General features: G+C 40.7%; 1 protein-coding gene across 1 annotated transcript in view; it reads right to left on the minus strand.

Moving 5' to 3' along the window:
• The window catches only part of PRTFDC1 (phosphoribosyl transferase domain containing 1), a 66,856-nt gene that overhangs the window by 5,403 nt on the left and 42,726 nt on the right, over positions 1-18,727 (minus strand). Inside the window, exons 4-7 of the mRNA XM_006258399.4 lie at positions 16,378-16,443; positions 3,564-3,581; positions 1,994-2,076; positions 1,518-1,564 (exon numbers count right to left, since the gene is read on the minus strand). Coding sequence (XP_006258461.1) covers positions 1,518-1,564; positions 1,994-2,076; positions 3,564-3,581; positions 16,378-16,443 — 214 coding nt within the window. The remainder of the gene's footprint in view (positions 1-1,517; positions 1,565-1,993; positions 2,077-3,563; positions 3,582-16,377; positions 16,444-18,727) is intronic.

Raw genomic sequence — 18,727 nt, forward strand, 5'->3', positions numbered from 1 at the left:
CCTTGCTAGCCCCCCCAATTCCCTCAACCCACCCATGAACCACACCTTACCTGCCCCTCCCCTGATTTTTAGATTGGGGGCCATTGTTAACCAGATCTAATCCCGAAAACTGTTAGTTGTAATGTCTATACAAAGCCTATGTGTATTAGACTAGCACCTACAGTTGCTAATTGCTGTACAATTAAAGACCCAAATTCTACAAAGATTTAGTGAAAGAGACCAAGCATTGTGGTTAATTAAAGACATGTTTTTTCATCAGAATACAAATGAGGAAACAAAACCAAACAGAAGCAAACTGCCTGCTTGTTGCTTTTTAGCTCAGGGTCGTCATTGTTAGAAAATTAGGGGGTCTCATTGTAGGAACAACTGGCCTCATTCATTTAACCTTACCTAGGCCAATAAAATATATACTTAATAGACTAGCCCAATTAGATAAATTAAAAATATTAAAAAATGAGAATGATGTACACAAGGTGCTCCAGAGTGGAATGCCAGGGTGCTAAGCCAAGTTGCAGCAAATGCACTTCCTCCCAACCACACAGATTACACCAGACTTCCTGGCCCCTCACTCTCAAGTTTCAAACTAGTCCTCTACCTGGATTAGAGAAGTGCCATTCTCTCTCTTACCTGCCTTCCAAAATCCCTCCTATCCAATACTGGTACTTAATCTTCTCCAAGACAACCCAGCTCTTTCAATTTTTAGCCCCTATAATTTCTACTGGGTCATTTATTCTAATAAGCCTATCACAGTAATAGCATCGTGCCTGCCTCTATGCATCTCTGATCACACAGCATCATACAGAGGGCAATAACTTACCAGGTACCAACGTTTCAAAGAAAAGGTGGATGCTGGCTAGCAGCAGAGAAGCAAGAGGTTGGCAAATCAGAGAAAACAAAGAAGCCCAAGAATGTAGCCCAATGTATCTTGTGCTTTTCTCAGAAAGTTACCTGCATCTCTCATTGGCTGGTTGGAGGAAAGGCTAAACATGCTACCCTTTAAGTAAAAGTACTTTTCTAAAGCAAATAAAATGTATATCCTTTTGCCATTTAACAGTTAACTTGCACATAGGATGCAGTTCTCTGTTCAGATGGAATTCTACAGTAGAGTGCTAGGAGAATGTTCTTTTAAGGTATGACAAGCAGCAAAGAAAAGGCTATAACAACCCTTACAGTTGCCCAAACATAGAAGGAAAAACCCTGAGTTGTCATGGATAAAATGTAACCAATTAGTAACTTTCAGATAAACTTTCAAATAAGACAATAGCAAAAAAACCAAAACAAAACAAAACAAAACAAAAAAACTTTATAGTGCCAATGGCTAGGACCCAATAAGGAGATCAGACCTTCCAAACCCCAGAAAGTGGTCATTCCTATGCAGTCTTCTAATTTCACAGGCTATTGACTGTAGGAGCTGAACATTTTGTATAATGTTAGTAGAACAATATGCAAAGCTATAGCTAGCGTAATGTTAGCTTATTGTACCGTGATGTAAAGGAAGTTCTCATAGGAGCACTTACAGTCAGGTCTGAACCCATCGGGCTGAGATGTTCTTTTCACCAACAAACTATCATTAGAGAAAATAAAATATTTTTTATATAAAAAGCTGGATTTGTCTGCAAAACGTACATTTAAAAATGTGTTAATTTCCTTGAAATGCCTCAGACGTACAGATTCCCCCTCTGTTTTTGCCTCTCCTCCCTACAATGTACTAGCAGAGAAGAGATGTGTGTGTTCCCTTCAAATATGATCATGCCACTCTTGAAACGTCTAAAGTGGTCACTGTAGAGCAAAGCAAAACCATCTCCTCTCCTCTTCTCTAACTCCATGTATGTGGCTTAGTTAGCTGTTCCAGCAGTGCTCCCCCGATATATATAAATGGTAGAGGACTAAAACAAAATCTTAACCTGGGCTCCTCCACAGAAAAGCACGTCACTAGATGGGCCTTTATTTTCCTTTAATCACAGAACATGATTTTTGTAAATGTTTTACTCACCTTGCTACCTTGATCATTTTTGGCTCACATTTTTCTATGTTATTAAGCAGAGCCTTCATAGTCCTTCCTGTTCCAATAATATCCTTTGCAAAATATGAAAAAAATAAGTAAAATATAACAAGCAAAAAACAGGAAATCTGAGCAACAGGAGAGATGTTTTGTAGTTTTTTTTTAATTTCTGGGGAAATGGGGTTATTTTTTTCCTACTGTAGTGTAGGTTATATTCAAAAAAGGTTGGACGGAAGGCTGTTTTTAGGAGCAGGCATTTTCCCTACTGGGATACACTTCAAGAGAAATACCAACAGGTTGGAGGACTCCTGCTTTCTCCTGAGAAGGATTATGTTCTAGTGCCCTTAAATGCAGTTGTGGGTATTTCAAACACGTCTATCAGTGTTCTCTTAGGAAGCCTGTGATCACAGTATAACAGTCCTGTAACCAAGAGCAGAATGTGGTCCTAAAGAGCATTTGCCAAGGCACACAGAACAATACAACAAACAATCCTCTCAGATGTGTGCTTCCCCAGACATGTGCCAGAATATAAACACATTCCCTGAACAATAAATAAATGGTTATACAACAGAATAATCACATAGAAAGCACCTGACAGCTACACTTGCTAGGTGTGTAATTTCCACTTGCAGCCTTCAATTACCAAATAGTTTTAATATAATTTGCTGCATGGATTTTTTTTTTACCTTGCTGCAGGAATGAGCGCTAGAGAATTCCAGAGGTCCAGCTGTGTGGTTCAGGCAACCAGTGGTTTTTATACATTCATATTTTATCTCCTGTACTGAAAACCACTTCAAACCATTATTAATTCATTTTGTGGCACCTCCCAGACAATTCATTTTCTCACCTTAAATAGGCAGAGTTGGCCTGAGATGCTTATTTTACCCCAACCAGTCCACCAAATGCCTCCTATGTTTCCCGCCCAACCTTTAACGTATCTGTTTTAAAGAGAATTACAGACACAGAGAGTTTGCAGTGCCAGACTGGTGATATCTTATTTTCAGTATCCCTCATTTTAAGCACCAGATTCCACTGAGCCACTTTCTTTTGAAGTGCTGGCATGGTGGGGTACTCCGGCATGGACACTGCAAATGTAAGCAACTGTCTTACCCAAACGGCCTGTGGAAGTGACATGCAAAGCTCAGAGGCTGTGAGATATACACAGGACCATGTCATTTTACCAGCCCTAAGTCATGAAACTAAACAGTTTAAGGACATCACCGCAGCAGGTACCCTTGTTCCCCAGGCAACTGAATGATTCCTAGAAGCAAGCAGAAGTCTGTCTCACCACCAGAAGGAAGGTGGTGCAAACACATGTGCTCCTGGGTATCTAAGGATGGTTCCCAAATGGATTCTCTAGAGCAGCACAAATATGGTTTGATCAGTCAGCCAGTCACAGGTATTGGGAAGCCAAGGGGTCAGCAAACAAATCGACTGCTTCCTATTTACTGTTCTCCCAGCTCAGGAAACCAGAACATTATTGTGAGTAATATTTTAGAAGCTGACTGCAAAACTGTGATTTTGTTGTCTACGTGCAGCATTCCAGGAAGAGCCAGCTTACCTCCACAATCAGGACATTCTGAAACAAATAAGAGAAACTCAGTTATACAGCAAGCAGTACAAACTACTTCACAATTAAAATAAGCAGGCATTAAAAAACAAAAAACAAGACAAACCAGAAAACTTCGACAATTAACTTAGAGCCCTTGTACAGGTGTACAATGGGTTAAGATGCAGAAAGTGCTCCTAATATCATGTATGCTGAATAAGAGCCACCTCAAACTGTTCTGCGCTGTGATGAAACAGGCAGCAGACTGTAAATCCTATGCACAAAAGTAGGGAGCAACAGAGAATGCAATTGGATGAGAGAAATGTAATTGAGAATAAATTCATTTTATTTCAGTTTGTACAAACCCAGACTATCAATATGTTTTCCCCAGAGTCACACAAAACTGTAACAGCAGTAGCTTCTAAAATAAGCTAATGGTTTATATGTTTTTCTAAAATCTGTGCTTTCTGGTATTGGAACTGGGGGACAAATTGTACCAATCTTACTTGCATTGAGAAGTACCATCCTCCTCAACTATTCCAAGTAAAAATCAACTCAGAATAAAGTACCATTCAATGTAAGCACAGTAAAATCTGGTCCTACATTTGTGTAACCAGCAGCTGATTTTGCTGTTGATACGGTTCTGCTAGGTTAATTCATCCTCACACTCAGAAACAAGGTAGCTAAGATGGTTAATATTCTTCTATGAGAAGCTGGTCAGGCTGCAGTTGGAGTACTGCGTCCAGTTCTGGGTGCCGCACTTCAGGGGGGATGTGGACAACATCGACAGGGTCCAGAGGAGGGCCACCCGCATGATCAGGGGGCAGCAGAGCAGGCCCTACAAGGAGAGGTTAAGGGACCTGAACCTGCTCAGCCTCCACAAGAGAAGGCTGAGGGGGGATCTAGTGGCCATTTACAAACTAGTCAGGGGGGACCAGCAGGCATTGGGGGAGTCCCTGTTCCCCCAAGCACTACCAGGAGTGACAAGAAATAACAGTCACAAGCTGGCAGAGGGTAGATTCAGACTAGACATCAGGAGGTGCTACTTCACAGTCAGGGCAGCTAGGATCTGCAACCAACTTCCAAAAGAAGTGGTGCTGGCTCCTACCCTGGGGGTCTTTAAGAGGAGGCTGGATGAACACCTTGCCAGGGTCGTTTGACCCCAGTACTCTTTCCTGACATGACAGGGGGTTGGACTTGATGATCTGCTCAGGTCCCTTCCGACCCTACTAACTATGAACTATGAACCTATCAATAATCATCCAGGCAATTTGCTAACAGGCTCTGTCTATACAAAAGTGATTTGCAGAGGAATGAGACAGTCTTAGAGAATTTCTCTGTTATGAAGGATGATGAGGACTTGAATTTCCATACCCTTTTTGATATCTTACTTCTACTGTTAAGTTCCAAAGCAGTGCTTCTCAACAGGTGGGTCAGGGCCCACATGAGGGGCAGGGAGTGTTGACAAAGTGATTACATTCTAATGTAAAGGAGATCTGACTTCCTGATTCCCCACGTACTCTTTAGAGTAAAACATTCCCTGCCACAACCTACAAATACATTCTATGAATTCATCATTTTTATCACAGATACATTTTCACTTTTACTTTTATAGTTTGCATCAGGGGTATGTCTTTGAAAATCTTTACTCTGAATAATGGATTAGCAACTGGGACAAATTTAGAAAGAATGTTCTCTAGCTTATTACCTTTCAAGCTAGTGCTTTTATGACATGAACTGGAAAATTTCTATTATAAAGCATGTAAGAGGAATCCTGGCTTGCGATTAGCTAAAATGCTAAAAAGAAGAGAGTCAACACATTTCTACTGTTTACTTCCTCAGAGGTCACTAAAATATGGAGCCAGGTTAACTAATAAGATGTGTGCCTTGTGACTGACAGTTGTATGTGTTGTGGAAACTATATTTCACCTCCAGGAAGTAAATAATAAATTATTTCAGACTTGTGACATCATTTTCAATCTGAAGAGTTAGTGTCAAAGGAAAAAATGGTCCTACTTTTGAATTTAGAGAAGGCTTTTAAGGCAGAAAGCTAAGTCTGCTCCTGGGTCAGCACAGCACAAAGTGCTTTAACATGGTCAAATGCAAAATTGTACATATAAAACCGAAGAACATATGTCATACTTTACAGAGGGAAGGAAGGGAGATTCTATCCTAGAAAGCCCTAACTGAAAAGGACTTTCTGGCCATAGTAGGTAACGAATTGAACAATAACTCCTAACAGAGTACTATAGGCAAGAGGACAAACATAATCCTTGAATGTGTCAGCAGAACAATATTAAGTAGATACAGAGGCAGTAACACCTTTGTATATGAAATCATCTGTAGAATAACTAGAATAATTACCAGAATAAATCCATGAATATACAAGACCTTGATCAGCCCAAAGGATACATCTGTAATATATACATTAAATAAAATGGAGCATGGCAAAATTCCCAGATGTTTCTGAGAAAGCCACTCAGAAGGCATGTAAATATGTTTATCCATAACCACTGAGAACAAAGTTCAAATACTGGAGAAGATAAGGATTCCACCCACACCGGAACCATTCACTTTTGAGGAGTGAGATGTTAACCTCAGACACAAAATATCTCCTATCTTTCTCCTCAATTCATCTGTAGAATAAAATTTTATCATCATCAACATATGAGGACACACATGTGTAGGAACAGGTAAGCATAGTAACTACTATTTTTTGTCAGAAGATTTCTAACATTTTCATTAATGATTCTTCCTAAAGCTCTCATGATGCTTGACCACCATCACACTCAGAAAATTCTTCCTCATCTCCAACTTAAATTTCCTGTGCTGAAGCTTGAGGCCACAGAGGAAAAACCCATCTTCATCCTCTCTATAGTTGACCCTAAGGTATTTGAAGACTGTAATCAAATCCTCCCCCTCCCGCCCCAATCTTCTCCAGATTAACCTTAGCTTTTTCAGCCTTTCCTCATAAATTATACTTCCCAGGCATCTAATCACTTTTGCTGCTCTCTGCTGGACTCTTTCAAATCAGTCTACATCCTTCTTGAAGTGTGGGGCCAAAAAACTGGACACAGTACTCCAGGTAAGGCTTCACCAATGCTGAACAGAGCACAAGAATCAATTCCTTTCATTTGCAAGTGACACTCTTGTAAAGTAAGGTAGAGAAAGGGGTATTTGAGGTTTATGTCACATTGGTCTCCCTCAGAGAGAACTTCCGACTATTTACTGGTGTCCTTCACCTAAGCAAATCTTTGGGTCTATTTATTAAAAGGATATTAAAAAAGGAATGGAACAATAAAAATGATGTAAAAATGCACGTAATAAAATCAAATAAACTCATTTGGCCCTGCAGACTGGATGAGTAGTGCAGGGTCAGTCCATGGGCTGGATTGGGCCTATAGATCCCCCTTCTCCCCTTTCCTCCCACTCTCCCTGTGCCCCCTTCCCGGGAAACCAGATCCAGCTATGTGGTGCCCAGGAGGCATGCTGTACAAGTCAGTCCCCCCTGCAGCCAGTGCTCCACTTGGTCCAGGACCTGTGGGGCATATGGGTCAATTTACATCCAGGGGCAACACCAAGGGCTGGATGACAGGGCTCCATGGGCCGGGTCAAACCTGTGGGCCATCTTTGACACCCATGATGTAGAGGAATGCTAGAGTTTCTTTCTCTTCCTTTTTTTATTTGAAGAGCACATACTGAGACATCTGTACAGAAACAGTAGAACAGTCTGAACAAAAAGAGTTAACATAAGCCAGGGAAATAATATTATATGAAGGAAGTTATGAATTGATCAATATGATATATATACACACTATGAAATAATTGTCACCACTGAAACGTTAGCAGTAATGGATACACTCTGTAACTCTATTACACAAACGAGGTACCACTTTCTTTTAATTAGTGGATCTTATTCAATGACAAAATACAATACAAAATTATTTGCATATAGTTCACATTTCCACAGCATTTCTATTATAAGTACAAATACAGTCTTCAGTTTTCCCACAAGTATAAAATGCTATGCTCTTATGTTTTACAACAGTCCTTGGCATCTTGGCATTGTCAACTGCCTTCACTGCAGTATCTGAAGGAAGTCCAGATGAAATTTAAGTTCCCCTGCTGTCTTTATAATTTGTAAACTGATTTACTGATGGCCATCTTAATATAGTTACATGTCTGGGAGACAGCAGATGCAAGCTAAAGAACAGAGCTCATGAAAAATACCTCCTCACTAATAGCTATACTGTACTCCACTCATATGCATACTGAGTAAGTACATGATATGGTTAACTCTATGATGGTCCCAAGTTCTGCCTATTGCTTATGTTGTAACATTGGTTATCTGTATATTAGGCCTGTGCGAGTAGGCAGCTATTTGATCCGGCTTTGGATCTGGCCACTTTGGATGCCAGGGATCCGACCCAGAGTGCCGGACCGGGTTTCTGCTTTGATCCAGCCGAAGCAGCTCTGAAGCCTGGGAACCGCCTCAGGAGATCCGGCCATAGGGTATAACGGGGAATCGATGAAATATCAGTAACTTTGTTGTTTTTTATCTGATTTGGATGAAACTTGCAAGGGTGGTAGCCTCTGCTGAGAGAATGAAGCCGACCCAGTTTCAAGAAGATCGGTGAAGGGGTTTGTGGGGAACTGCACCCCAAATTTTTGAAAGCAAAACCTATGTCACGTGTATGTATTATACCCCAGTGGGGTGAAAACTGCTGGGGTGATGGCCCCTGGTGAGGCCACAAAGCCTGCCAAGTTTCAAGAAGATTGGTGCAGGGGGTTGGGGGGAAACTGCACCTCAAGCTGCAGACAACCAAAACTCATGACATGGGTGACACTGCGTGTTAAGGTGCAGCAGGGTGAAGGCTGCAGGGATGGTAGCCTCTGCTGTGGCCACGAAGCCTGCCAGCTGTCAAGGAGATCAGTGCAGGGGTTCTGGGGCCCTGCACCTCTAGGCCCTGACAGGCAAAACTTGTGACATGGGTGCTTGTACAACTGTGTCTGTCTTGGGGAAGGGTGTGGAGGTGGGGAAGACACTACTGCAGGCCTGGCTGCTAAGCTACTGTGTTACCAGTTACCAATCAATCATGATCCACTCAGGGACCAGCTCAATACACAGTAGCTAGCTAATGTAGCCAGTTAATTAGCTACAATTAACACCTACAAAACCACAGACTAAGGAGGGGAAATAATGGATACAGACAATCAACTGCCCCAAGACAGACACAGTCAGTTGCACAAGCACCCATGTCAGAAGTTTTGCCTGTCAGCAGCTAGAGGTGCAGGGCCCCAGAACCCAGAAGCCCTGCACTGATCTCCTTGACAGCTGGCAGGCTTCGTGGCCACAGCAGGGGCTAGCAGGCCTACAGCTTTCACCCTGCTGCACCTTAACACACACAGGGTCACCCATGTCACGAGTTTTGGTTGCCTGTAGCTTGAGGTGCAGTTCCCTCCAAACCCCTGCACTTATCTCCTTGAAGCTTGTCAGGCTTTGTGGCATTAACAGGGGCTACCACCCCTGCAGTTTTCACCCCACTGTGATGTAACACATACACATGACATAAGTTTTGCTTTCAAGAATTTGGGGTGCAGTTCCCCCTGAGCCGCTGCACCGATCTTCTTGAAACTTGGTAGGCTTCATTCTCTCAGCAGAGGCTACCACCCGTGCAAGTTTCATCCAAAGCAGACAAAAAACAACAAAGTTACTGATATTTAATTGATTCCCCATTATACCCTATGGCTGGATCTTTGATGCGGCTCTGAAGCTTTTCCGAAGCGGTTCGGAAGCTCAGGATCGCTTCAGAAAGCCTAACAAAGCCAGCGCTTTGATCCGAACATGCTGCTTTGGATGCCGAAGTGTCCGAAGCTTCTTCGCATCCGAAGCCTCGCACAGCCCTATTGTATATCAGTATATCAGTTCAGTTCATATACTACTCAGGAAATCTTTGGTCCCACTGTCTACTGTGTAATGTATATTATGTTATTTTTAACTACATCACAGGTAAAAATGACTAGGAGTTGTCAAAGTAAAGACTTGGAAAGCAGTCTTGAACTGACTACATCCAGTTCATTTCTAGGCTGCTGTTAGCGGTATAAGTGGCATCTTTATACATACTCCGGGGGGGGGGGAGGAAGGAGCATGCTAATTAGTTAATCGAGTCTTCTCTGCATTTAATCGAGTCTGTTCTGACATGCTGTAATTACAGTGCATCAGAGCATCCTCCCCACGTGTACAAGCACCCAAGGTTCTCTGAGAAACAGGATCAGGAGCCTTAATAGATACAAAATGCTTAGCCCATGCTGTGCCTGTAGTTAATAAAACCTGTTTACTTTATGTTGAGTTAACTGTCTCAGCTACTGAATATCCTGACTGTGAAGTAACCAAAGAGAATGGTAGGCATCACCTTGGAAAAGGCACAGGAGGCATAAATGAAGACTTGCTAACTAAAATTAAAAAGTGGAGGAAAAAAACCTGATTAAGTACCTACCTACACACACCTATATTCACTCATAGTTATACTCCAATTTTCCTTAGTGTTTAAAAAATAGGAATATGAGGTTAAAAGTATATAGCATTCCCACATATATAACAAGCATGATAAATATAGTAAAATATAGGTATGTATATACTATACACACACACACACACACACACACACGCACATATATGCTTTTACATTAACATAACATTTTAACCCTATGCCCCTATTTTTAAACATGAAAATAAATCAGACAATGAACTCCATAGAAAATGTATCCAAGTCAACTTCATTATAGAAGCCTTTATTATAAAAGTCTCCTAAAATTGGTTAGGAGTTATAGCACAGAGAAAGTAATGTAAAGGACAAATCCTGCCTGAAGGGGCTTTAACCCACATGGCCAACCCCATAACTTTAGAAATTAATCATTATAATTTTTCTCTATCAGACCACTTCATGCAGTAAATTCTATATCCGTGGCTCTCTGCTTGCAATAATCACTCTTTTTCTATTCTGTACATAATTCAGAAGTTGCTGACAATACCGTGAAACGACAAAGTATAGAGAGAGGCAATTTGCAGTGGTACTTCACAGTCTTGGTAAAATTATATGCCTGTTGCAATTTTTAGTGAGCTATCACTTCTCAGTCCAGTTTCAATTTAAACTAAACAATTTAAGATATAAGTCCTTTTATAGTATTAGCACTATGAAAGGAGTAGTTCTTCTGCCAAATGGCTTTTGGACATTTATATATAAATTGGTTTGATTTAATTTTTTTTAAATTTCACACTGAATGTTAGGAATCTTAACCATTTTTCTGAGTTCAACTTTTATTCCTTTCCTGAAGCATGCTAGGGATAATTTTCTTACAGTAAGCATCATGTCAGCTATGACAAATGAAAATTAAGCAACTATTTTAGCCATGAAATGAGCTAATGGGACACTTTAGGTTTACCATGTTAACTGTTAGAGGAAAGCCTTTCGTTGTCATGAACAATTCTGATTGTAGAAGTTGATTCTTCAGCTATACCAGTACTCTTAATTCCAGCAGCATACTTAGGGGTATGCTATCCCAGTAGCATACTTAGGTGTTGGCGAGAGGTGCACCTGCCCTGGGCACCAAGTTAAGAGGGGTGCTGGAATCACCTCCCATGCTCATAGAGTCTGTGCCCTGGCAGCATGGTCATAGCAGTGAACTCCAAAACAGTTCCCAGCTTTAAGAGCAACATCTGGGTAGGGAGAGCATGTGTGGTGGCAGCAGCAGCTCAGCTGAGACTTTGTAGGAGACCCAACATAGTTAAGGCTGCTTCTCCCCTTCTCTCCCCTCTTGCTCTCCTGCAGGGTTTGCCCCAGGTGAAACTCTGTTTGTTATGCTCCTGCCAACAACATTTATTTATGATCCATGTCATGAAGAATCTCCAATAATGGCTCCACAACATTTTAATGGAAGTCATTTAAACTGCAGAGCCCTTTTTTTTTTTAAACAGCATGCAGTCCTGTACTGTTAAATCTCTTCTCCCAGGGCATTTATTCTTCATGTGGTTTAAACTTGTTGACTAATTTTTCAAGGTTTTAAACTATTTTGTAAAGCAAAAGCCCAGTATTTGGAGGCTTACTGCAGGCTACATACCCTCCTCCTCCCCCACTTAGGAACTACCTTTGATAGCCCAATTGTTCTTTTTTTAAAGCATGCTTGTCTTCTTACAGCTTTCTCAAGCATGCAGTTTGAACTTGAGTAGGGGATCATCATCCTGCTGAGCATACTCAATGATATTAAAGGTTCTAAGATGATAGCCATTGATAAAGAATTTTTCAGGTGTGTTTGAATTATTTCTCCTTAAGAATCAAGACTAGCTGAAGTTGTAAATATTATTACTTAATAAAATGCATTCTAAAACTAACTAACACTTGAGCTTCTATTGGGCAAGGTTTCCAAAACAGCTTAAATTACTTATACTAACTGAACCTTGAAGGAACCCGTGCACTTCACTTAAGCATTTTGGAATACATGGTCCTTAATCATTACCATATTTACTTACATACCACACAAAACTTTTTGCCGAAAATTAGGCTTCAAAAACTGGGGCGCACATCTTAAGCAGGGAAAATGATTTCCTGCCCTGAGTAGAAGCATGTTAGACCCTGCTGCTCCTTTGTCTTCTCTTTCCTTCAGCAGCTGCATGGAGGGGGAGACAGAGTCCAGCAGGGGCATGTCCAGGAGGGGTGCAGTGGTGCAGTCACACACTGCTTTGATTCTTGCTTCTCCAGAAGTTTAAACCAACTGTCTAGCAGTGGCATTTCTATTCAGGCAGTGCTGAGGGGGTCAACTGACTTCAAGGCTCATTGTAATCTACTTGATTTCAGCTAACAGCTCTTCACAGAAAGGGTTAAAATAACAGGTTTTACCTGAGTAGGAAAGGGAGAGTGAATGAGCTGAAGATGAGGCTCTATGCCTGCTCTCTGCAGCCTTAACTCTGGGAAAAAATTTTTATTCATTCTGCCTTCCCAAAAACAAGGTGTGCGTCTTATTTTGGAAGGGGGGTGTGGTATAAGAAAACATCGTAAGTGAATATTTTTAATCTTTGCACAGTAAAAATACAAGTCAATAAAGTCACAATATTCTGTGAATATTGCCCAGAGGAGGAAGCAATATTGCACTGACTGCAACAGGAGAAATAAGTATCAGAACACTTGAATACTACACTTCAATCTGCCACTAGTATATTCTGTGAGCTCAAACTGGTCACAAGGGCTAAAATTATCAAGACTGGATACCCAAGATTAAGCACTTAATTTAGAAACCTAATGGAAGGATTAGGACTCGTAGTAGAGATGATATCTTTTATTAGACCAACAAGATTTTTGCAAAAAAATTTTCTTTAATTGCAAGCTTTCAGGCCCAAACACCCTTCATCAGGCATTGGAGAAAAGATTGTAAAAGTTCTTCTGCATAGAAATGATATGGCTACAACTTGGATACCTAATGGAAGGATTCACATATACTTCTGTAGACTTAAATCAGGCTTCAAATGGCCTGATACGCAAAGTATGCTGTGCACCTAAACTCCCAGTGAAACTGGTAGAAGCTGAAGGAGTTCAGCATCTTTGGAAATGAAGCTGCTCAGTCAGATAGTCAACTCTGTATACTCAAGCTTAGAAATGGGACAAATTCTATCCCAGTTTTCTGTCTACAAAAAAATATAACATTCCTGTCTGAGATCTATAAACTTCTTTGAAATACTGTATTTATCCAAATCTAAGATAAACCTGAATTTCAGACAACCCCCCCAGTAATGAGATTCTAAATATAGAAAATTTATAAATTTGTTATAAGTTTTCAGGTATAAAATCTAATTATTGGAGTGTTGTCTTAAATTATCTTCCACTGCTTCAGCACGTAAAGCAGTGGTTGGGGGCTATGGGGAGTCAGGCACCCTTTTGCCTTCTGGCCCCTCCACTTTTCCCCCTGCAGCCTTCCTGCCCCCCTCCCCCACAGCCTCTGCTTCCCCACAATCTCTGCCTGCCCCCCCACCCTGCCAGGCTTACTGTCGGATGCTGCTCAGGCTCTATTCTCCTGAGTCATGGAGCAAAGCACACTGAAACACAGCCCCTGCCAGGCCAAGGAGAAGCATCAGTGCTGCTGACTTGCTGGTCAGGGGATGGAGTTTCCACATGCTCCATGCCTAGGAGGTAAGTGGTGGTGGGGGCCATAAGCTGCAGAGGGAAGCGGAGAGGGGGGCAGGTAGCTGCTATGGGTCTGAGTCTGGCCCCAACCTGGGCTCAGGCCAGTTGGAGCCACAGCAGCTGCCTACCCTCCCTGCTTTGTATACAAACCCTTCACATCCCAACTGGGTAAAATCGATTTGTCTTAGATTTGAGTAAATATGGTATTTGCATGAAATCTACTATATAATGACAAGATATTTTATCTCAGTGTAAAAAAATATTTCATTTTCCAAATTCTCTTTTTAGAAACGTGCCGTTCCTCTCAGAAACCCCCCCACCGAAGTCCACAGAAGTTTTGCTTGTAGGTAAATCTGGCAGTTTTTGCTATGTTCTGAAGAGGCATAGTAGGCTGTTTTTATGGTATAGAATATTTGCTTCTGGGTTTATTATGTAGCATTGAGAAATCAGTTCTCCAAAGCTTCCAATTTCCTAAACATCTCAAAAGCTTGTTATAATCTTCATGTCCACATAACATAACATTTAAGTCCACAATGGGAAGCTTTATATAATCAAGACATTTGAGGTCATTCAGATTTTTACTTCTATCTTTTATAACTGAGAAGAAAATAAGTATGAAATACAAGATGCTGTTCTTTTTGAAACAAAGTGAAATAACAACAATTTTTTTTAGGCCTGAAATTGATACACTTAAAACACACACGCATTATACACAAAACTATGCTAAAACATCATTGAGGCTGGCTGGCAACGTCTAATACTCAAAACTCAGGAAATGTCAAAATGAAGGATGCCTGTGTCAGCCTAATTCAGCTCCCCTGTTATGTAGTAAATTTGGCACTTACATTACTGCATCAAGGCTGCTGGACTAAATAAGGGAATAATTAAATGCCCCTTTGTTTATGATAGCTGATATAGCTGCAAATCACTGTCCAAGGACCAGATTGCACACAAACCTTGGAAATGGCTGGGCTATCCAGTGCAAGAAGGTATCTGGAGGTCTTATAACGAACACAGGGTCAGGAGACTGATTTAAGTATGTTTCTGTGAGCAGAAGCAAACAGAAGCAGAGAAAAAAAGTCCAAAGAAAAGCCAAAAAAGAGGCAAGAAACGTACTGCAACACTGCCCTGAAACAAGGCAAAAAGAGTTTTTAGTGGCTGAGTTCGTAAACCTTAATAATGTTTCTTGGTAGCTGGAAAGAGGCTCGGAACTATGAGAAAGGAAACTGCCTCCTATTTGATTCCTGCTCTGTTCAAAGAAATGCTGAATATCATCGGCAAAAACAAACTGAAAACCTCAAATATTGACTATTTGGGCCAGAAGGAGTAATACTATTAAACACTCTTTTCCAAGCCAGTCCTGGTTTCACTCCTCTGTCCATTATCTGTCCTGGCTTCTCTCATCAGTCTCCTTGTTGCAGTCTATCACTCCTTTACCTCCCCTCCTCCTGCTGCCATCTCTCTTTTCCTCCCTACACTGAAATCAGACTAGTTCCTCCATTCTGCCAGACTGCCACCAGGACCACCGCTGAGATCACAGAAGAGACAAGAGCCTACTTTCCCTTGCTGTGCCTGCTCGTACTATAGCCAAGAACAGCCAGAAAAACTGGAACAGCATGAGCCCAAATTTTCAAAGTGGAACCTCAAAAGTTAAAAATTTGAAACAGCAGCTTCACTGCTAGAGATACTCAACACTCAATGGCCAAATCAGCCATTTCAAAGTCCGGTTTTGCCCTGGTTGCCCTGGGATGAAGCATGTGCAACGTGCAGAATTTAGTCAGCATGAAGAGCTGTGAGAGGTTCAGGCATACCCAGTGAGGACAAATTCTTCCAAGGCAGGGCTGTCCAGCTTCAAGTTTTATTTGAACCAGATATATTTCATAAAAGTAAATTAATTAATTAATTGCATCTTCCATGCCTTTTTCTCAATGTGAGAGAACACAAAACAAATTACTTTGCTCGTGTTACATTTTAATCTGATTTACAAAGGAAATTGATATTATTCAATGCTAGTTAATACAAGAATACCTGCATGCATAGTACAAATAGCAAGATGAGTATTGCCTACATTCAGTGAGGCTCACATTTCTTACCATTTTTCACAAAGACCATCTGCCTAATGAAATCAGTCTTCCTTCCTCCTCAAGTACTGATTTGTATTACTAGTCCTGAATCAAAATAGTATTTTAAAAGATTCAGCTATTTCTTTTTAATCATCACTATATTCAACCACAGCAGAAAAGAAACTCAATCATACAGAATGTGCAGATTGCCTAATGTTGAAAATAAAATATCCTCTCATTTACTTAAGCAGATGACAAGTCCCACAGTTGAACTATATAGTTCAAACTTTACTAGAGCTTTCAAGTGCAAATAAGATACACAAGCTAAATTCTGCTCATCTACAATCTTATTGAAAGAACTGGTGTTACAGAGATGTAGTGGCATATAATTTGGTTCTATGTTTACAGAAAGCAATAAAAATTAACATCCATTTTCATGAACCGGTTAAATAGTGGAAGTGCCAGAAGTGGCTTTTAGTATACAGTTAATGTACACTGTGTCCCTCCTTCAAATAAAATTAGCCAACCTTTCCCAAGAGCTTTTTGGTTGATACCTCTACATTTTCTCTCTTAACTTTAAGATTAACAAACCTTTCCCCTCAGGTCTGAAAGATCATCTTCTCCCATTATCTGCATATCTTCCATAGACTTATCGTTCTGAAAAAAAGAAAGGCAATACCGTAAAATTTTAGTTAACTGATTGTTAAAGGCGAAAAATTAGTTTGGGATCTTCTGAGATCTCAATTATCACTACTTTATGCTAATATCAATGTTGATATTGGCAGAAACATTTCTTGAGCTTGTCTCTTTACTTTGTTTAGGTTAAACAATTTTCTCCTTAATGGCAAATGTCTTTACTAAGTTTTCTCTGTCATTCATGTGATACTGGTTTTAATTCTAATTTCATCTATATGTAGCTTTCACCGAGTTGGACAACATTTCTTAATATTTTAAGGAAATGATGTTCTCATGTTGTTCATTCCTAGCTTGACAAATGTAAAACAGCATCATTGCTTCCATACCTCCACTTCTTTACCTCTCAGTACAAAAGGAAGAACCGAAACATATGCCCATTTCACAACAAACACCTGTGACCTCTTCTTAGCAAAATTTTAATATAGCCAAATACGCCAACAGGCATTACTCATGATGTATGTTAGGCTAGTTTAGAACAAATGCACTTGGCTAATTCTAGTAAAGAGAATCTGAGTGAATTTACCACCCCTGTGTGATGGACTATGGGTTTTGTTGTAATAGTTGTTTTAAATGTGTTCATGTTGTAATACTGTTGCATGTTCCCTGGCTAACATGTAAATATTGCCCACCAGAAAATTAAAGGAAACAAGGAAGCCATTTTACACCCCAAGTCTGCAAATTATCAGGAACTTGATTAAACCTCAATTTTATACCAACTCATGTATATACACATAAACATAACATTGAAATCTTGATAACGTCTTTCAGTAACCCTTCACTCAGGGACAGATCCAGAGGGTATGTGGCACTGCACTAGTGCTCTCAATTTTGGCTCTGCAATGCATGTGCACTTTGTGCAGTGAGTTCTTGGAGCTCACTGGCATGTCAGTGAAGCTCCTTCTGGGAGCTCTTCACGTACTGTGAGCTCTGTGAGCTCACCAACTGGACTTTCAGGCAGCTCTGGAGCATGATGCTGTAGGGTCTTCCCTCCCTCCTCAGGGTAAGGAGAGGACAAGCAGCTGGCAGATATGCTTTCACAGAGCTCCAGAGGTTTTGCACCACTGGTGTTTGTCCCCTCTTCTCCTTTCCTATGCTGCTAAGTTCAGGGTGTGGGAAAGAAGAGGAAGGAAGAAAAGAGCAAACAGGAGAAGGTGCCAGAGTTGCTTGAAAGCAGGGACTCCAGGCTGACCCACACATGCAGCACATGTGGAGTTCCCAAAAGAAACTCCACTGACGTGCTAGAGAGCTTAGGGAGGTCAGGGCCATCCAGGATCAAGGGGTTACTGTGTAGAATATGCACAATGAGCGTATTTCACTGTGCACGTGCCATGCAGCTGAAGGAGTTGTGGCTGCACTCCTGTCTCCATCATCTTAGATCCACCTGTGCCTTTACTAAAATCTCTCCAGGTATGGAATGCAGTCTTCAATAAGATAGGTTCCTTTCGCACTTCAATGATTCAGTGTTAAGTAACAGAATTTATTCCAAACAGGCTGCTGAGAAATTTTGAACTCTCGGAGAGATGGAACATAAAACAATCCACCTTCTAGGAAATAGATTTTTCTTTGATTTCAAGAAGTAAATTGGTCAGATATGCATGCAGAGAGAGAATTATTATTAGTATACCCTAGGGCCAACTTTATCAGAAGAACTGCAGTAGTTATTGAGAGAAAGTGAGATTTGCTCAGCTAAAAGATAACCACATAACAATTATTCTGTGGACAGTAGTATTTCTGGGTTAAAAACAGAAAACGGGAAGAGAGAATTAGATGAGTGAGAAGAGAGATTAATAAAAGAAGATTTTTTTAAACTTAAAAATCTCTCTAAGCAATTGTACACCTCTTTCTTTTGTATGTTGGTATTTTGGGCTTCAACTGTAAGAAAGATGCTAGAGCAGCAGCAGAATTGCTGGTAAACAGTTTTGCAAGTCTAAACACAAGAATTTTTCAGAGCACAGGGATAACAGTAGCCCATCAGAAACAGAGAACTGAATATTCATAGATCATTTACTGTGTCACAACTGTACATAATTATGTAAAAACCTGTGCTATTACTAGCTAATAACTACTGTCAGGTACAATGATAGGTATTCAGTCTATCTTCTGGGAAATATCCCTATGGCAAACATGCAGCTCACAGTCCCAGGATCAATCTGGGTGTATGGAATCATAAAAATTAAAAAAAAAGGAAGACAGTTATGCATCACTACTGTGTTATCCTTTGGCTTGGACAATTCCGTTTCAGAAC

Source organism: Alligator mississippiensis, chromosome 5 (genome assembly GCF_030867095.1).
Source record: "Alligator mississippiensis isolate rAllMis1 chromosome 5, rAllMis1, whole genome shotgun sequence".
Lineage (NCBI taxonomy): Eukaryota > Metazoa > Chordata > Crocodylia > Alligatoridae > Alligator > Alligator mississippiensis.